Genomic DNA, 21,473 nt, shown 5'->3' with positions numbered 1-21,473 from the left:
AATGTAGTCACGAGCAGTAAGATCAAAGGCCTGATGAATGTCTGATGTGAAGAGAAAAGAAAAGGCTTCAGGCTCTTTCCCTTAGAGACTGATGAACACTCATTTCCAGTTAATTTAATAGGATATATGCTGAAAAAGAGACTCCTGTATACAGTACATTGAACACAATCTCTTATATTTTCTCTGCCTAAGTAGCCAGTCTATTCTAGTCAGTCTCTGTGTTAGCAGATACCAAATATTATGTTTGTCAGATGAACGTACCTCTTCAGGGTCTCGGTTTGCAAGACACTGGATGCACTACACTTCAGACATCAGACGTCCGCAACACGCTGCCAGTTCAGGATGGATATAGAAACCCAGAGACTTGGCTGGTTTAGGACAAATGGAAGAGATGACCTAAACCTCCAGTGGGGTAAACCAGCAAAGTTTCATTGATTTTGGTGTAGCAGCAGTGATTATGGTCCCTGGTGGTCTGACTGCTGTTTCAGATCAGTTGACTGTAGAACAATTAAAGCAATGGCATGAAGAAAGAGCGTGTTTTAAGGCAGTAACACGAGCATCAGACTTAAAGCTGACAAGTGAAATTTAATAACACATTTCCTGACATGTGAGCATTTTACTTCTGAGCCATTGCTGAGAACTGTTTTTTGGCATAGGAACCTCGAAGGAGCAGCAGTGAGCCCAGAGGAAAGCAGCCCCCCTGCCTGTGGTACAGCTCAGTGGGACCAGCTCTCCTCGTGTGCCTCTCAGCAATGACTCCTGCATATTTCATGGGAGAGAGGAACACACAAAAATGTTTCTGTGTGTGTACTCACTGATAGTTCCTAGCCCAAAGCCCTCTATGCAAAAGCAAAACTCAGTTAAATAAATTTGACAAAGACAACATCTTCAAAAAGCTTTTTCTCTGGTTCCTACTTGCAAAATAATAATCCATCCCTATATATAATGACTTTGGGAGGGACATAATGAGAGGAAAAGGGGGAAAAGTTGGTATTATTCAATGAATGAATGAAATCCATTTAGCGAAGCTAAGCATGTCATCTAGCACTTCATTTTGCATGTGTCAAGTAAGTATAAGAGAATTGTATTTGCAGTAGGCAACAGCCCATGCTTGAGCCCAGGTAGCTACATTAATGTGATCGACTGCTTTAGGATTTTCTCCACTGGGACATTCTTATGACCTAACCCTTTCAGCTGTTAATTTACTGTGCTTTGCAGGATGGTGAGGAAGGCACAATGAAGGCAGGAGGTAATTAGAGGGGAATTGGGCACTTAACTGTATTTTACTGCAGTAAGTAATTACAAAGTTGAGTATTTCATATACTCTCTGCTTTTGATGGTTACCATCAACATACAAATACTTTGTAACTGCACCATTTCTTAGGCAGCAGATAAGGAGCCAGACAACAATAGGAGTCTTCAGCTTTCAGGCATCTGTGTCCCTGCTTCTTTTGCTGAAGTCCTGTGTGGAGCTTGAGTTTGGGTGGATGTCTGCCCTAGATCTACTGAACAGTGTCAGGGCCACAAAGGAGACTGTTCTCTGTTCTTTTAGGAGCTAACAAAGGCCAGAAAAGCATTGCTAATCATTGTCAATGTAGCTGGGATGGTCAGGGCTGTAAAATGTTTCAGTGCTCGTCTGCACTTCTGAAACCTTCTACAGGAGACAGAGTAATGCCAGAAAGCCTCTGCATTTACCTCCGCAGAGGATCTGAAAGGAGAGATGCTCCTGAAAGTGCAGTTTACCAGGGGAAGCTACAGCAGCTATATCTGTGCTAGCAAAGTGGATTAATTTTATGACATCCATAACCCAGGAATTCTGGATGTCACTCTTGCGCTCTCCCTTCTCAACCATGTTATCATCTGAATGTGTAAGAAAACAAAATCTACAATAAAATAAGCTTCAATCATAAGTCAGTGAAGCTGAGGTGGCAGCAGGTCCCTCAGTTTTGCCTCTCCAAGATGAATCAAAACCCAAAAAGACAAGGGAAGTTTAATTTCTTTCCAATAAAATGCCATTATTGTGTCTAACAATGACAGGTTTTGCATACAGACACACACATGCGTGCACATGCATACAAAGCTGTTCCATAATAACAGGTTTTCTGGCTTGGTCTCAAAGCTGACATAAATCAGAAGACCAGGAGCTTCTCCTCTGTTAGTTTATGGACCATGAATAAGATTGCACTTATCCTGATGATCCTTCTATTAGGCCATCATTCATAACCATAAAGTAGACAGCCCCTCAGAAAGAAAGGACACATCCATACAAGGGGATCTGTCAAAAGGACTTAATGTGTCACTCCGAACATGCCCATGACCCAGCCAACACCTGTTTGTCTTCCTTCCTTCTTTAATTTAATCCATTTTTTCTCTTTTCTTATTCCTTTCCCTTTTCACCTGTTCAGTATGTGTCACTCCGAACATGCCCATGACCCAACCAACACCTGTTTGTCTTCCTTCCTTTTTTAATTTAATCTATTTTTTCTCTTTTCTGATTCCTTTCCCTTTTCACCTGTTCAGCGAATGGAAATTGCGCTGATAGGAAGGCAGAGATACCAGCTGCTCTGTAACTCTCTCCATTTATCTCTCTTAGGTCCTGAATCAGTCAGGTGCTTATGTGCATGCTTAATAATAAGCACCTGCTTGAATCCATCCTTATTCAGTGAAACATTTAAAACGCATTGTAAGCCCCGCTGATACGAAGGGGAGTTAAACACAGTTAATGTCACGCTTAAAATTCAGCCCAGATGAGCAGTGCTTTGTCAAATCTTTATATGGCACTGGATAGCAATGCAGACCTAAATGACCTCCAAAAAGCTGCTTATTACAGTTGTTCATAGTAGTTAGGGGCAAATACCTTAAGGTGCAGTTAAGGAAACGTACCCAACTTCAGATCTTTGCCACTCACAAGCAAAAGTTCAAGGAAGCTGAGAGGAGAAGGCTCAATTTTGGCACGCTGTCTCTCTCTCAAAAAAAACCCCCGACAAAAAAAAAAAACCACAAATGCTCTGAGGAATAAGTGCAAAAAAATGCTGCTTTTAAAGTTTTCAGGATAGCAATTGCTCACAGCTGCCATAAAACTCAGATGGCTTCCATACATTTAATTTTATCTGCCTAAAAGCTAAATTTACACATTACAAAATCTGAAGGTAACCTAGGGATGCTGTTTTGTAGCTGCTTGCCTACAATTTCCAACACTTGAAAGTCATCATCTAATGAGACTATTTGAGTGGAAACCATTCAGTATCTCAGTTACTCTCTTGACTTGTCATGACCAACTGAGATAACTCATCACTAACACAAACAGTTCATTTCAATGGCAGAAATAACCTCTTGTAGATGTATAGTGGGCTGGCTATGAAAGGCCCTATGCCAGAGTACAGGGAGTGAGGACTCCAAAACTGTACCTGCAGTCTACATATCCTCAAGAACATAAAATAACTCAAACTGCCTGTTTCTGATCTGAAGAAGATTTGTCTGTGGTATTTGTAAGAGCCATCTGTTCTCCAAAAGTTCATTGACCATTGCACAAATGGAGTGGCAATGCCTAATGGGAGGTGTCTAATGGGCAGATGAAGAGAGCAAGCTGAACAGCTCGGTCTCTAACTATTAAAAACTGGCTTTGGTTGGGCTGCCTGGCTGAATTGCCAATGGCTTGGTTATTAGAGGGCTCAAGATATTTATCTATAGATAAGCTTAGGGCTCTTCATCAATTTTCAGCGCTCTGGCTCTTTCTAACCTGCTATAAACTCTGCCTGATCTTTGGATCTGCCTGGAGCTTTGTGCAAGATCCAGCTAACACACCCAGAATGGGAGGTTTATGAGAGCCATAGAAAAGCAATAGATTTGGTGATGGGAAACATTTAAGTTTATATTGCCTTTTCTCTTAGATGCAGCCACTAGTACCCATATCACTGAAAACACCAGAAAGTCCTTTCAAAGTGCAAGGAGTCTCTCAGTTCAGGTATTATGTGGAAGCAGCAAGACCCCAGCGCTCACCGTGCCATCTGCAGGCAGCATCCCTCAGTGTCCCACTTCTTTCTGCTCCCGAAGAAGTCTTATACCTTGAAAGAGCTCCCATGGAGCACAATTCATCCGCCTAGCGATACACTCACCATGGGCTTGCCAGAGATTACTCTACTTTGCACCACTTCCCCTGTTCAAAATATCTGCCGAGATATTTATGTTTGGCTCTTCCTACATGTGAAACCTCTCCTCAGCCAGGGCCCCATGAAAGAGCTTTGCTACGAGGCACCAGTGAAGCTCTGAACAGGTAAAACAAGCAGTGAGGCAGGAGGCACAACCTCCATGGGAGACAAATTATGACAACACAGCTTGCAAAGAATAGCAGACGTCACCATGCTCACCCAAAGCTTGCCAAAGAGCTCATTTGTTTGAATTCCCTTCGTCGCCTCTTTACACGTACACAATTGCTCACGCACACAAAGCCGATGAATGACTACATGGAAATAAACACACATGCTAAAACCCAATCAAACTATGCTCCTTCTGCCAGGTGGAAAAGGAGGGTTGGAGTATTTCTTGTTTTCCCTATTCTTTACCCACACACCAAGCACTGGGATACCAAATAAGAACCTGTATAGAAAAGACGGAGCGGTATAAAGAGGACATAAATACCTGAAACAAACTCAGCTGCTTTGCCCAGGAGGAGCTGCTATTTCACTTCAATGCCTGCTGAAGTTGTGGATTCCTCCCTTGGTCTCAGCAGTGATTCTCTTTCCTTAATTAATCAATTACACATGTAACTGTGGTCCATTAGCAAGGCAGATGACTGTCTTCAGACTCTGATTACTGGTTTTGGAAAAGCCCAAAAATATTTCAGTAGGATGAATAAATTTCCTCTATGAGGTTTTAATGAGACCATTTAGCATTTTTTTTTAAAAAAACCAAGAACTGAAATGGGCATAATAAGCCAACTCCACCTACATCATGCACTTGGGAAAAACAACAGGCCCCAGTTTTAGACCCTGTCTGCACTTAATTGTACTCGGAAGAGTACATAATGGAGGACTAATGGTACCTATGCGTTTAGTTCACTTAGCAGCGCAGAGGGGATGATTTCCTACATGCAGTATAGCACTTTGGCTGGCTGTTTTATAAGATAATGATCAGGACACATACATCAGTAATAGACTGCCAGGACTAGGGTGTCCTGGGTTATAAACCCCAGCTGGTCATGATCATAGTTATTAATAATAACAGTAATCTGCATTTCTAAATCACATCTGACCACAAGAGCTACCAGAGTTTGTTTATATAATATACATACTGCAGTAAGTCTAATTTCATCTGTGTATAAATATAGGGGCATTTTTCAGTGGGGGGGCATGTTTTCAAAAAAACAAAAGCTCAGTTCTTAGAGCAAGTATTCAGTAGAATGTGCTGCACACAAAAATACAGCCAGGATTTCAGTACTTACTTTTCTGACATCTTCCCATAATATACACAGTGTGTCTATTTGTTTCATTAATCCATTATTGACAAGAAGAGCTCAGGACTTTGATTTTAAATCACATCTGAGATTCTGAAAGCCTCTAGTCTCCAGCAAGTGCTTGCCCCTGGGTCACTGCTACTATTATATGCTGATTTGCATTTACATATTTTGTTTGGAAGCTGCATTGTATTTGCTATCTAAATTTCTTTCTGACACTGAGGATGAAGACAGGAATCAACATGGGACATCAACAACAGCTCACAGCTGTCCTCATCCCTGTTACGTTCCCTCAGCCTTTCTTAATGTTTTACTGATTATTTTTCAAACTGAGAGGCTTAAAGCCAGGAAATCCCTGAAAAATTAGTTCTGAACTCAAGTGCTAAAAATATACATTTCTTATAATGCTGAAAAGAAGACAAAGTGATCCCCACTCTACATTTGCCAAAGCGTCTCTGAAATCCAAATAATTTAAACTTCTTATTCACTCAGCATTGCCAAGTGGATGGGTACAAGCATCTTGTTCTCCTCCAGTGGTGAGCATTGGATGACAGGTACATTGGCCATATTCTGGGACTTATTCTGATAACTGTTTTACCAATAAGGCAGGCACCAGGGCCTTTGAATCCTTGCTGGAGCAGTGTCCCTACATCCCTGCTGGAACATCTCCAGAACTCCTGGTGCTGCCTCAAGCTATGGAGTCCACTGGGCTTTCACTCCTCTTTCCTCTAAGGATAATCAGACGTCATTGAGGAGTGAGATGTCAGGAATATATGGATAAAATGGCCCAAAAGCTGGGATAAAGGCAGCTCAGTAAGAAGCAATTTGCATTGTAAAGAAGTCTTATAAGTATGCAGTCTCTTAATAACTGCCTCCGTTTGTGACAAATGTCACCAGGCTGATTTGAGCTGCTTTGGAGGCGGAATGGATAGCAATTATCTATCACCCCGGAAGATGCTCTCAACAAGTGATTCACGTTTGAAGGGGGGTGGTGTGGTGTTTTCTTTTGTTTTGTTTTCCCGACGAGTGATTTCAACACGAAAGTCCTGGTTTTCAAAGGCGTCAGGCTTCGAGTCACCTCTGCAGGCCATTTGCATCTCCCCAACCCATCAGCCCTATTGCACTTTGTGTTGCACAAACTTGAAAGCAAAACGGGAAAAGGATCAGAAAGCAATGGAGAAGATTAAGTCTTTGGGCATTTACATAGCTTCAGAGCTATGACAGCTGAAGAAAAGCTGGCTGCGGCACCTGCAGATGGGTACTGGCTTTTGGTTTGACATTAGCTCTGGAGTGGGAGAATGGCACATGTTACAGCTGAATCCTCAGAAAAGACCTGCTTAGGCATCCGTTCAGCTCTCTCCAGGCATGGGCATAGATAGCACCAGAGTGTTGGAAGAGGAATACCGGTATCAATATAGTCAACACAGATCTTGCAATGTGCTCTACTGAATTGACTCGAGTTTTCTGGAGTTGTGTCAACATGGTGTCTTAGAGACCTGACCCCCGAAGGATTCTGCTGCAAGCTTCAGAAACACAGATGAGCTCAAAAAAATTAGATTCAGCTCTGTCATATGAAAAGTTGAGGAATTTGAACTCTGTGGTGCCAGAATGTCACCTTTTTAACCCTGATCACCTGCCAACTACATTTTACAGCCACTGTCTTGTCCTTCTGCCTCCAGCCCACTGCAGCCAGGTCTTCAATGAACCAAGTACCTCTTGCACATCGGTTGGGAATCACTTCTAAACCTGTGTCTTTCCGCCCCTGTCTTTCTGACAGCTTTCTGTATTCCTTAGGACGCACAAACACTAGACAGGAAATTCCTGGGGTCTGCCTGGTCACAGAGTGCTGAGTTTAGGACACATTTTTTCTCTTCCAATTGCACACGTACCATTAATAGGCAATAATCCTTGGATCCTGAGGTAGGGCACTTGGAGTTATGAGTGGAGATTCAGGATTCATTTGAATGTGCTCCTCTAGCTTATTTATATTTGTGCTTAGTTTTGGGAATAAAATGTGAGTGTAATTGAGCATCTTGAATGCAGTGTGTAGCTTGTGTAATTTCAGATGTGTGTTTGTGAAAATCTTCCAGAGTTGCCTCTGGGAGTCTTCTTCGGAGAAAAGTTTTGTAATTACCTGACCCTCATCGTAGTCTGACACTTTTAAGCAATTTTCCATAGAGGAAGTGCTCTTACTGGACGCAAGGCATTCAGAGGAGGAAACAAACTCCCACAGAGGCAGAAAAATTGCTCTAATTCGCCTGATGGACTCTCAGCAAAAAGCCCATGAAACAGATCCCATTATCCTGGTGCTGAGTCGGGGACAAAAGGAACAGAATCAGTCACTTCCCCGGACGTGTCTGTAGATGGGAGCTGTCAGTCCTTGAGACACCACGAATCACTGAAGATAGACAGCAAAGTCAACTGCAAATATTTCAGCTTCCTCCATCTGTTCCTGCAGGTGCATCTTAAACGGTGTTGTTTGCAGGGAGAGCCCAATTTCATGCCACCTGCCAGTGGCTGAATCTCCAAATCCCCAGTCATATTCTGCAGCCAGCTGAGATCTTGCTGAAGTCAATGGACTTGGCTCTTTGCAGGACTGGGCTTTGTGCTAGCAGAAGTGATCACACGAGATGTTGTGACAAGCCAGCATCAGACCACATACCTATCCCAATCCAAGCAGGCACTGACTACAAGCTTGGGCTATGTGAATGGATTTATATCCTATTATAAAGGTACCAGTTCCTCACTGTCATCCAGTTCTCACCATCTCTCAGGCAGTTTAAGAGACAGTAATGGCAAAGTTATCAACACCTTCACATTTTCTGTTTTGTTACCTCCAGTACAAATATCAATTACACAGTCTGACAAGGAGAAAATGAAATTGCAAAGTGTTAGGCTGGAGGTATTTAGTTCAATGGTTGGGGCTGTCTTTAAAACACTATAATGACACCATCCCAGCCAGATGACAGAGAGATGGGGTATTACGTGCATTCCTACACTTTGAATTTAAATTAAAATTTGCTGTGATTTAGGATGTTATCTCCTTTGAAGGTCTATACTTCGGTTGGAGAAAATAATTATTCTCAGCTAATAATGCTAGTTGCTAGGCTAGTGATTAGTATATTTGCAACAGGGTAAATTTGCTTCCTATTGCCAGGCTCAGGTGCATTATTTACTGCATGATAATCTCAATCTGGAATGAATCTTTGACTTGAAAGGACACCTATCCTTTAAAGCTCATCATTACCTTGTCCTGCTTTTGCTTATGCCTCAGTTTGGAAGGTGTATTTTTCTTTGTGATTTGCAGACGTCATTACCAAATGCTGCAAAGTCCATCAGCCAGGTTACCTTGATAATTTCTTTTATGAATAGTAATAACAACGATGACAATAAATAAAGCTAAATTATGTCCAAAGGAAAACAAAGTAGTCACTTGTGAGTTGTGATTGTGAAGATAGGTAGTAAGAAATACTCAAGGACATAATATCAGTACTGACAGCATCATCCCCCATGTCTCATTTTGCAACCCAATTAATCAGGCCCCCATCCAAGGACTTTACTCATAGGTGTAATGTCAGGCAACAGGTTCTTGTTACAGAGGGAAAGGGAAACACAAGAACTAATCGCTTAGGATTACAACTGCAGAGCAGCTCAGGACAGAAAAGTGTAATGCTTTATCCCTAAAACAGCTCAAGGGCAGACACTAAACTAGATTAGGATCCCTATGTGGCAAACAGAAAGATCTAGATTTTCCTCCACATTGGCTTTAATGCTTTGTGCAGTTGTATGAGAACGCCTGCTGTGCCCTTTGAAAAGCAGGGCCATTGCAGTGGAAATCTCTGTGATACAGACATTTCACCTTGTGCTGGTTCCTTGTCATGCACAAAGAAATCCTAGCTGAGATATGCCTGGTGCTTAGCTCAGCCCTTATTCCTTCCCTGCCACTATCTCAGGCACTGGATGTGTCAACAACCTTCTGTATTGGGTGTGGCATTCACCCCAAATTACTTCCTTTTTCTCCTTAACCAGCATTTCTCCTGTGCAAGTTTTATACTGAACCTTGACCTAGGGAGATAGGGAAACTGGTTACTTGGAGTTAAATTTGCACCACTTAAAAGAGAACGCTGTTTTAACTGACCTGGGGGAGGGACATGCTGCAATACCAGAGATAAGTGCCAGCAAAGTAACAGAGCCTCAGGACATTGAATACTAACTGGCACCCCAAAACCTCTGAAAATCTCCCAAAGAAGGTCTCTCGGGCCCCTAATGCAAGGTTGACCACACACAGAGCCCAAGACAAAGGTGACACTATTCCTGCCCTCTTCCAGGTGGGATGTGAAAGGGGACGAAGTGACTTAGCAGGGTCCTACAGCTGGGCTGAGCCAGGGCTGCAAACTCTTTATGGTCTCTTTGGATAAGGTCAAACAAGGGCTGTAAAAAAGTTGTTCTAAAATATTTATAGGCCTAAGGGCTCAGTACGTGGCTGGTTTCTGTGGAGCAGTTTGTTGTTCAGGGGTCTAAGGGAAGGAACAGGGCTGCTGGGAAGTTTTCAAAGCTCTTGTCCTTATCCTGAATAAGAAAGGATAAAAGTGCTGAATTTATCATTCAAAGATGTGTTTCAAGAGGCTGAGGACAATATTCTCTTCCCAGTCTGAAGCAGAAGATTTCAAGGCTAAGAAAGGGCTCCCTCTGGAGAAATATTATCAGCTCCTTCTGGAACTCTACAGCCGGCGCGGAGCCTGCTCCAGCTGCTGTCCTGCCTGAGGCACTCCACCGCAGAGAAGGGCTACAACCATGGGAAAATATGTTCTCCCTGGGGTAAGTCTCTTTACTTTGCTGGGGTTACCAAAGAGAGGAACGGAGCCACTTGAGATCTGGCTTTGGTCTCCTTGCAGTTAGGTTTGTTTGTATTTACTGGATAGCTCTTTTGTTTGTTTTCTATGGTGAATCAAAAGCTTTTCAGAGAAACCCAACCTCTTGATTCTCAGAGAGAAACCATCTATGTAAAATCCATGGTGGACAGCAGCTGCATCCAGCTGTGGTGGGAGCAAGCTCGCAAGGCTAGGGTAAAGCCCCGCTTAACTAGGTCACAAATCTCAAGACGGGCTCCATGGTTTCTACAAGCTGTAACAAGGGCAACTGCAACATTTGTTGGTGTTATTTGGTTAATTTTCAGCAGACTCAGTCCTCTGATCTGAATCACCTACTACCCATATCGGGAAGGCATTAAGGATTTCTGGCCACAGGTTGTTTCAAGGTGATAAGCAAAGCACTTAGAAACACGTGTGGTGTCCCTTGTCTTACATTCATGATACAGGGATGCAGGAGGGATTCATGAAACCGCTCTGGGGAGAGACTTCTCATTTTAAGAGCTCAGATTTTAACTGCGGAAGGTTCTGCCTGTGCTTGAGGCTGGAGAAGGAGGAACGCGTTAGGCAATGGTGGTGACATCTTGCCATGATTAGCTGGGCCTTGTCTACAAAACCCATTCACTGCAGCATCTCAGCAGGCTGCCCCAGGAGTCACTGCTGGTGCTGACCTGTTCCTAGGTCTGTGGGTAAGGCACTGGCCAGCCCAGAGCTCTTCTCCTCTAACTGGAGTCTCACCACATTTTGACAAGGCATTTGCATCTCCACTGGAAAACACTTAGGAGCTGAAGGCCAAGAAAGCTTGAAAACCGTTGCACTAAGCAACGAAGTGCACGAAGCAGAAACTCTCATATTTTCTCTCCCATAATTACATTTGCTTCGCTTCAGGTTTGCACAACTCCCATTTCAAAAGCTTTGGCACTAGACAGGGCCTTTCTTCTCTAAACTTTCTAATCATTGCTCTTTTATCCCCTTTTCCCTGGCTTTCCTGGGGGTCAGACCCCTGTGACCTGTACCTGACGGCACTGCTGCAGCGCCCTGGCTGTGCCTCATGCAGGTCCTGGCCAAGACTCCTGGTCCAGGGTGCAGCCTCCTGCAGGCAGCACTGCAGTTCCTGAGGAGCAGGGACCAGCAGTCTATGTTGTGTGCAACTGCTGCCATCTTCTGGTCTTATTGAGACTAATTTCGGGCCCGAAAAAGCTGAGGCAGAACCGGTAAGGTCAGGCGTAATAATTTAGTTTTATATATAAATGCATATGCGTGCATATATATGTAGATACACAGATGTTTTTATAGGTGAAACAAGTGCTGAACGATAAATTTATATTTCACTTGTAATTTTTTCAAATAGTATTTTTGAGGGTTAGTGCAGTAATAACTGTATTACACTTAAAATGTTAAAAATTATATATAAACCCTAACTGTTTTTATTATCATGGGCCAAGACGTCTGCAAGTTCTTCAGTCAATTCTCCTCACCCACTGAGAACAGTAAAAAGAAAAACCTGTGGCAACCTCTTTGGGTAGTTCTTTTTGTGTAATACACATTTGCTTATGAGAAGCTTGTCTGAGAAACACAGACTCACTTGGTATTAGCTACAGTCATATCAGGGTTTGTGCATTGGCAGGGTGCTCAGTTTCCAGCAATTTCTGCCACAAGCTGGAAAAACAGGGCTCCATGTCCCAGCACCAACAACCAAGAGCTGTTGCTCTTCCCCTGACTTTTGAACCAATGTGAACTCAAATTGCCAAGTCTGATCTCTACTTTAAGAGTCCCAAAACCAGGGTCTGAGATATAGGAGCACTGATAAAATGGTGGGCCAGCTTACCATAATCTAACTCAAATCATATTCCCAATATCAAGTCACTTCACAATTCAGAAGCATCACTCAGACCTATTGCTGGATTTAGTGGCTGCTGGAAATGCCGTTATTTCCAGCCTTCTTCCTCTGCCGGGTAACCTTCTGTGACAGCTTGGGTAAACCTGCACGTCCAGGGAATCTGGGTCATTTATTGGTAGCTACGAGAATCTGTGCCAGAAACTTCACACAATGAGAAACATGAGATGGTCAAGGTAAAATCATCAATATAGAAAAATAGAAACAGATTTGCAAAGGTTTTCTTATCATCCAGTCCATCCTATGCTATCTCAGGCAGCAATGTCACATAATCCTGCTTTTAAATTCCCTGCATCCTACTTTAGAATTAGTCAGGGCTTTTTTATGCACAGGTTTTATCATCAACCTTATCTGCACATTCAAATATGGGATTTTTCCTACTTACCAAGATTTCAGCCTTACGCAGAATGTCAACTAGCCTGGAGTAAGGACTACTCATATGCACCTCCAAGGCTTTCACTGCAAATCTCTGACCTTTATTTAAAAGCCCACTTCTTCTTAGAAAACACTTTTTGACGGTGTTTGCTAATACACGCTTTCCTACATAAAGGCAGAACACACACAAGGGGCTTACGGACTGTTGACTGCATAGCTCTGTACTCCACAGTCGGACACGAGCATTGCAAAATTCACGCCTGGCAGCTCCCACCTGAGACCAGTTCTTTACCAGCTCCCCCAGCCTGCTGCTGGCTTTGGTTCACCCAGTGGGACCCCAGCTCAGATTGGTCCTGTGGGACATGGCTGAACCTGAGGTGAGGAAAAATGCCTGATTTAGTCTCCTGATGACGGAGGTGCCTTCATGAATCCTCTATTATGTTTCAGATATCTTCTGGCTCTTTATCTCTCACTTGAATATTAGCTTTAGCATGTTGCTTATGCAGTGTACATGAAGAGAGGACTAAACACTGATAGACCTGACAACCTTTCAGCACCTGAATGCCTTATCAACCAGCCAGAGTTGACTCAGAATCAAACCCCTGCTGACCTTCAGTGGGTCTGGGGGAAGAGGCATCGCTGCATTTTATAGAATACATAAAGTTGAAATTCATGCATAAACCCCATAGTCTGCCAACCAGCCTCCACTCCTTATGCCATGAGCTCTTTTCCCACTCAGTTGATGTTGTGCAGGTCTCTATCATCCTGCTCTGAAAGCATGGGGAGGATAGTTAGCTTTATACAAAGATCCGCAAATTTAAAAAAGCACAAACAACCTTAGAAATACGTCCAGAACAGTGTATGCTAGGGTTAAATGCTGTCCCTAGCTACAAGAAGAAACTTTTATTTTTAATATATTCTTGTTACAAAGCAGAGTTTAGCTTTCCAGTTTTGCATGGCACTTAAAAATATTTCATGCTTCCTCCACCAGAAAAATTTTCAGGATATAGATTTTCTCATATAGTATGTTAGGAAGTACACAGTGTGATAAAATGGTGGTAAGAGGGAGATTTAATTGAGGTGGGATTGTTTGAGAGAGCAAGGATGTACACAGAGCAAACATCAGAGGAAGTCCCCTCATTGTCAGGGTACAAAGTCACCCGCGACCACCCTTGTAAAAGGACTCAAAGTGCCCATTAAATACAAGCACTACAAGAGTCATTCTTTTTCTTCCAGCTTTTTAATGTGACGGAGAGAACAAGAACAAAAACAAAGTCCATTGGAACAGCTGTAATTTCCAGTGACAACCAGACACAGATCAAATAAAAAACAAAAAAAAAAAAAGAAGAAAGGTTTCAAATGAAGAAAAGGAACCAAGGGACTGGAATTGGCTATTTCACACACAGAGCTGACAGAACATCTAAATGAACCATTTCATTAAATGCACAACACTGGGTGTTATTTACAGTGGAACTTGCAGCATGTGTACATTTATACAGCACTAGCATCACATACAGCAAAGAATTTCTTTCATTTTGTTTCCTTCACAGTTCCCAGGCTTGATTCTTCCCAAAAGCAGCATTTGCTAATACGAGGGTGAGAAACTGAAGGAGAAACTTGATGGAAATATAATGTATAGGGCTCAAATCTACATAAACCTAAAAATATACTCTCTGACTTTGGAAAAGTCAAAGGACACAAGCAGGAAACATAAATGGACCTAGTGCCTCCTTAACGGTACCAGAGTATACTCTGTTGTTGGAGGTCTCAAAGCAGGACCTGGAAAAGACCTGCATGTCTGCAGAAAGCCCAGCTCCATGCAGCCTTGCTCTGTGCCCCTGTGTAAACCCAGCTCAGGGGTTGGGCCGCTCGCAGGCTCAGGGAATATACCTTAGTGCACCTCTCCTGTATCACTGAAGGACATCGGGCTGCCTGGCCACTCCCCAGTGTGCAGAACATCTGGCTCTGGATATGGGTTTTCCAAGAGTGACCCTTTTCTTAGTCCAAAAGATCCATATACCACTGTTTATAAGTCACATAGCATTTCAAGGGGATGAGGATCATATGGAAGGGGATCACCCCACCCAGCCCAAGCTGCAGCCACCTCCAGTAGGATGTAGCAGAGCCAAAGGCAGTGGCAGGAGCTGTCCTGCACAACTGAAGTAAAGGAATAGGTATACGACAACCAGTTAAATCGACAGGGGATACAAGGAGGCTTACATAAGAACTTAATAAGAACTCTTATCGTAATACCACTGGTCTTTTGTAATAATACCAACAGTGCTTTGTGTTCCTCTAAATGTCTGCTTCTGCATGCTCAGAAGCTCAGTAATGAACTCCTCCTGTGACCCCCATTACACTGCTGCACAGATAAAGACACTAAGTCACAGCAGGCCAGTTTTGGTTCCCTAGACTCACCTTCTCCCTGGCTAAGTGGCTGGACTGGTGTGCCAAGCATGCATGAAGAGGTCCAGCTGTCCTCTAGAAGACATCTTTGGGATTTAAGGCAAGTCCCCTGTCTTGGTCTTCTGTGCCCCTGTTGCAGTAAAGTTCATGAATCTGAGGAAATATTGCTCTGCAGGGATCGTCAGTGGTCAGCAGTTTTCCTCTTCTCTGTGGATGGTTCAGTGTATCAAAACTCGAAGACAAGGACTGTTCACTGTGGCAAACGTCGGCAGGGGGAGCCAGGGTAGGAGGCATGCTGGCCCTTGCACTGCAGGCGTAATGCTGATTTTGCAGTAGAAATAAAGCTGAGCCATCAGAGGAGGTGCCCTGTGAGAAATCTCCCCCTGCACGGTGCTCCGGGGCTCTGTGGCTCAGGCTCAGCCTAGCAGGTAGCCCACAGCTTGAAACTGAGACCCAAATCAAAACATAGTCAGTGCCGAGAGGGCTGCACCCATGAACCATTTTGCTCTGGAGAGCAGTAGTGTTAAGCCTACACTGATTTACACCATGACAAGGACAATAAACAAACACATCAGGAGTATTGACTAAGCCTTGTTCACACTGAAGTTGGAAGGGAGATGTCAGCCCTTTGTCACAAAGGCAAATGCCTGAGCTGGAGCCGTTGCCCTGGATTTCTCTGTTACGGAAGGAGAGGAGCAGGGCTATCCAGAGCAACCCATCTTCTTCTCGGCATGGTGCCTGAGCGTGGTCACATATTTTGCCCATGCCTTTCAGTTGAGAATAATGGGAACCCAGGGTGATGAGTTCAGATCCAGACATCTAACTCGTAGGTGTCTAAGGCTAGGCGATAGGGTTTCTCCTTAGCTATTCCTTTCTTCTCTGTTCATTGTAGTCCTTTCCCAGGCCCTCGTGTACCATCTGCAGTGTGCGTTTGCCCTTTCCTATTAGGTCAAGTCAGGGATAGGAGCCTTGTCACAACACACATACTTTATCCCCTAGCCCTCAAGAGATCCAGACATCTAACTCGTAGGTGTCTAAGGCTAGGCGATAGGGTTTCTCCTTAGCTATTCCTTTCTTCTCTGTTCATTGTAGTCCTTTCCCAGGCCCTCGTGTACCATCTGCAGTGTGCGTTTGCCCTTTCCTATTAGGTCAAGTCAGGGATAGGAGCCTTGTCACAACACACATACATTATCCCCTAGCCCTCAAGTGACTGACCCATGGATTTTAGGGGTCCAAAGAGTTTCTACAGTCACGTGGGTAGCCCCGGGTGACATTGACAAGAAGATCCTATTGCTCTTTACCTTGTCCCAGCTAATCTCTTGAAGGTGAGGTTTAGCAGCCTGTGAAAGAGCCATTCTGTAATGAAGAAAGGTTTCTAAGATTTGATAACATATCCTAATATTACCCTACCATTTCTATCTCCTTAAGACCTCAATTTCTTCCTTCTCATAAAATTAACAGAGAAGTTTTGCAAAATAAATGATGTCATTAGAGTCACTGTACAATGTCAATGGAGAACACAAATAGTCAGGTTTGCTGTCAGAGCATTGGACGATATGTAACTAAGAGTGCTTTGTAAAATAAATAAAGATAAGTTCTGGCTCCACAGAGAAGCACAACAGAATAGTCCAGAAAATGAAACAAACTTTTTTTCCCAAAACTGCAATGCAGTAATTGGTGTCCACAGCCCAACAAAATGGATGAAACATAAAGGCCATGTTGATCTTTTGTGTTGAAATACATATTTATCTGCTTCTCACCATGCGAAAGGACCAGACTTTCTTAGAGAAACAAACACATTCTGGGCTGTGATTCTCAACAGAAGCTGTGAACCGCTGCAAACGGACATAATTACATTCACTCCTACCTTAGAGAAGGAACCTTGCTGTTTTGAAGACAAATCAAAAGAAGGCCCTAAGCTACCTATAAAATGAAGAAATGAGGCATAATAAGCTCAGTTATTACAGCAGCTTGTGATTTTATCAATTTCATAAACCTCAGAATAAATCTCAAAAATCCCAAATAGCCCATTGTAGCCTAGCTGCTCTGTAAGTGTTTATCCCTGATTGACACAATGATAAAAGTGATGCTCATTAGAGGGTTTTGCCTCATTGGCAAGGATTTGCTTCTTGTGATCTAACCACGCTCTCTGTCCTCCATCTGTCCTCAGCAGCAGCACCGACACTGACTCCCACAGTTACGTGGGGCTGGCCCCTGTGTGAGCCGTTAGTGTAGGCTGCCTCTGCACAGCTGAAGGCAGAGGTGTTAGACTTCAGTCCTGCTGGATTTCAGCCTAGCCCTGCATGTTCTTCTTAAAAAAAAAAAAAAAGAAAAAAAAAAGAAAAAAAAAAGAGGGATCCAAAGAAAGGTAAATAGGAAGATCATTAGCAAAAGTACAAAAGAATTTTTAATGTCATAAAATATCCTGGTGAGACAAATTCCCTGCATTATGTGACAGTTTCTGATCAATTCCCGTCTATTGCTGAGCTTGTTGAAAGGGTTTAATTAGCGCTATCTAGTAAATTGTGAGCATTGGTGTGTTATTCAACAGTATGCCTTTCATTCTTGCTTCCCAAGAAAGTATATCCAAAAATACACGACTCACTTTGCTTCTAGGTGCAACAGGACTTAAGTCTTATGATCAAAAGGGCATATGAATTTCAAAAATGGTCTTTACAGGATATCAAAATTAACTGTGCCACTTAGTGGAGAATTTAATGTTCTGTACAGTGAAAGCTTGCTGCGTGCATTCCCTGTGTAACAACTTAAATGGCTTTAAGTAACTGTGATTACAGTGTTTCAATGAGACCCAAGTATATAAGAAAATCAAGCATCATATTCTTTAAATAATATGGCTAAAATGCTGGTAAATTCACTCTTATCATACTCTAGGTATTAGACAAAAAGTCCCCTATTTACACTGGATAATATGTACACATTTGGTTTGTGGAATGCTCCAACATCATATCAATTTCTCCTCTGTGAAAGTTGTAGGAAAACAATTCTTAATCATCATAGAAATATATATTCCCAGCCATCAATACATTTAAATATTCAGTGTCTGGATATAAAGAATGAAGTGTCACTAAGTTGGTCGTGACTCCACATAATCTTGAATTAGTGGGATTAGTTTTTGGTGTCTCTCTTAAGATCTTCTTAAGGGTGCAGAAATTAAAAATTATAAATTTCAATAGCTGATCACTTCAATCTGTTCATAGAAATATATATTCCCAGCCATCAATACATTTAAATATTCAGTGTCTGGATATAAAGAATGAAGTGTCACTAAGTTGGTCGTGACTCCACATAATCTTGAATTAGTGGGATTAGTTTTTGGTGTCTCTCTTAAGATCTTCTTAAGGGTGCAGAAATTAAAAATTATAAATTTCAATAGCTGATCACTTCAATCTGTGTATATGTTTGCAAGTGTGTGTAAATACATATATATATATATAAAATTATGTATATATTTATCTCAGACCAAGAAGGGTGCAGAAATTAAAAATTATAAATTTCAATAGCTGATCACTTCAATCTGTGTATATATGTTTGTAAGTGTGTGTAAATACATATATATATATATAAAATTATGTATATATTTCTCTCCCAGACCAAGAAGGTGCCTAGCAATTCTCTATGTCCAAGTGAAGACAGTATAGGGCTTTGAAACCCTGATTCTTCTGAGAGTGCCAAGCACCCACCCTCATATCCTCCACAAATCAGGAGACTCTCACTCTTTCAGGCAGTTCAGGCGTGACCCCAAAATCAAGACAGCTAGGGTCACTCCCACATTTGTAGCTCTTGTCCCTGTTGCTGGAGCTCACCTGCAGTAGGTTTGTTACCTGCCTCCCCTTCAGATGCCCTCGTGTCTGAGCACAGCTGATATGAATTGCCGAGGAGTGCTGGGCAAGGCAGGCAGTATCTCACAGCTCAGCAAAGGCATAAGGGGGTCAGGATCTGTTCTCCCATCGGACACGCTCGCACCCACGCAGGCACACACATGCACGAAGCCACTGTTCGCGTCCTGTGCCATTACACTGGGATGGAGAGGGACAGGGTAGACTCCCAGCGTAGGCAAGGTTAAACCCAAGCTCTGCAAGGGGTGTGTGGTAGCTGCATGCACCAGTTGTGGCTGTAAAAGGGTCAGAAACTAGGGGTTTCGTTTTTATCCCTTTGGGCTCTTCTTTCCCTCCGCCCTCTCTCTTTGAGGTATCGACAGAACAGTATAGAAATGGATATTTCGATTTTTCCAAACATGGCTCTTTTTTTTTCTTCTTCTACATCTGCCCGCCCCCGTTCCCCCTGGCCTCAGTTGCTCACATCAGGACCTGTTCTCGAGTCTCTGGCAGGCGCAAAGCGAGCAGGCCACCTCCAACCAAAGCAGAGGAAGCCAGAAGGATGGGAACCACTTTGGTTATCCCTACGAAGGAGGCAAAGATTGAGTTCCCCAGGATGGCACCAAACTTGCAAAGCCCATTGAGGATGCCAAAGGCCGTTGCCCTGCGGGGAAGCAAAGCAGAAAGCAATGGTTAGGAGGGAGGTTCTCGGCATAACTACAGATGTGGATGGGTAATTTTGTGAATGCTCTTATGTTGCCCAGGCTACGCTTCTAGCAAGTAAAGCCAGGCAGAATAAATAAATAGATAAATAGATGTCGCTGTTTTGCATATCTATGTGAATGAGGAGAGTGTCTGTGTGTACTCATTTCTCCTTGTCATCTCAGCTTCTTCCTAGCCCTAGAGGACAGTCTTTGCCCTCCCCAAAGACAGCAGGACACAACCTGCTCTAGAGCTTGTCAAAGCCCTTCCAAGCACTGGCTGGAGTGGGTTGTCACCAGAGAAACAAGCCGGGCTCTCCTCCAAATCCTGCTTCGCACAGCAGCTAAAAGCACACTGCCTTCAAAACACAGTCCTTCTCCTTCCCTTCTGGCTTCACCCAACAGCCTGAAAAAGGCAAAAAAGGCCTATAATGATGTCGTAAGGAAAGATTTCATCTGCAGCACATTCTCCCAAAGTTTCCTGTGCACGTGGTTGTCTCCAGCTTGGGGAGGAGAAGGCTGTCACAGTGATGAGCTATGGCAAGAGGCTGGGGGATACAGTCCGAAAGGCCAGACCTCCATGCACATCCATGGAAATGACAGACTCCGTATTTCATCTCCCTGTAATTTCCATACACCCACGCGACTCCCTGAGTACAAGCCACTGTGCATGCAGAATTATGCTTGCAAATGTCTCTGCTGATCCAGTATAGCTGCAGGACTACCCAGCCCTTAAGGACTGGTGAAAATAAAAAAAAATACACCTCCCCCATCTACATGTATCTAGAGTGAGCATTGACTTTTTCCATCAGGAACTGAGGCCAAAGTCAGAGGGTGGAGACTAAAAGGAGAAATATTCTGAGCACCTTTTGTCAGTGGGGTAGAGCTCCACGGTGATCACATCCAGGGCATTCCAGGCGGCAATGCTGGCCCCGCAGAAAAGGCACTGCCAGCCAATCATTGCCGACTCGCTGTTGCCGAAAAAGAGAAAGAAGCAGCACACTGCCGAGATCAACATTGAGCCACCTATGGGGGTAAACCAAGAGAAAAATGTTGGCACCAGTTTCCCCTGTCCACAGCTGAGCAAACAGATTTGTTGATAAAGATGACTTTCAAGTGATGGTGTTTCACCCCAAAACGAATTAAATCTGCAACAATTCAAAAATACCTTGATGCTGCCTATCTGTCATTCTCTGATGATGGAAACCAGCCTGAAAATGTTCTCAATGACCATCTGATCTTCCTGATAGTCCTGCTCTACAGAGACTCTGAAGACAGGCTTTTCCAGGCAGGTTTCCAGCATCTCAGTCATCCAGATGGACCCAGGAAGAGCAGAGGCAAGTAAACATGAAAGTCAATGAGGAGGAAGAATCGTTGTGAAGGTTTTTCAACTTGAGTTTTGAGTGAAGAGCTGGTGCATTTCATATCATATTGAAATCACTTGACACGTTTCTAGTCTCAATTAGGATAATTTACAGTCAATTGTATGAAGCACTTGAGGTCTCTTTTAATTATAAGAACATCATTAGATTTCATGGCACATTTGCACAGGAGCCATAATTTTATGAACACCACTGAGGGAGAAAGTGAGAGCATTCATGCTCAGTTAGGCACAGTTCAGATTCAGAAATATTAATGGCTACATCACTGCCTTCTCCCCCATTGGGAATTTTCACCTGAAAGATGCAATTTTTCCCAAATCAAAGTATCTTTCACTGGAAAGTTCTGTTGTTGCTGAAATATCTCCATTTACTACCATGAAACCAAACTATATTTTTGTTTGTTTGGGGTTTTTTGAATCAATTTGACACCATCCAAAATAATTTGGATGCTGATCTGGAACTAAAATCCTTTATTTTGGATGTTATATTGCATTTTGCCACTGCGGTACCCTGCCTATTAAAAGCTGCCGTGCAGGACTCCATATCCACTTCTCCT

At 43.1% G+C, this 21,473-nt stretch overlaps 1 protein-coding gene across 2 annotated transcripts in view; it reads right to left on the bottom strand.

Moving 5' to 3' along the window:
- Positions 1 to 19,314: 19,314 nt before the first annotated feature.
- Positions 19,315 to 21,473, bottom strand: part of SV2B (synaptic vesicle glycoprotein 2B) — a 28,372-nt gene continuing 26,213 nt past the window's right edge. For both annotated transcript variants that reach the window (XM_009276583.1, XM_019471330.1), the window contains 2 exons: positions 20,402 to 20,561; positions 19,315 to 19,498 (listed from right to left, as the gene is read on the bottom strand). In XM_009276583.1, the coding sequence (XP_009274858.1) occupies positions 19,315 to 19,498; positions 20,402 to 20,561 (344 nt within the window). The remainder of the gene's footprint in view (positions 19,499 to 20,401; positions 20,562 to 21,473) is intronic.

Source organism: Aptenodytes forsteri, unplaced genomic scaffold, assembly GCF_000699145.1.
Source record: "Aptenodytes forsteri isolate BGI_AS27 unplaced genomic scaffold, ASM69914v1 Scaffold1, whole genome shotgun sequence".
In the NCBI taxonomy this organism is placed as follows: Eukaryota; Metazoa; Chordata; class Aves; order Sphenisciformes; family Spheniscidae; genus Aptenodytes; species Aptenodytes forsteri.
This window is presented reverse-complemented; position numbering and strand designations above follow the sequence as displayed.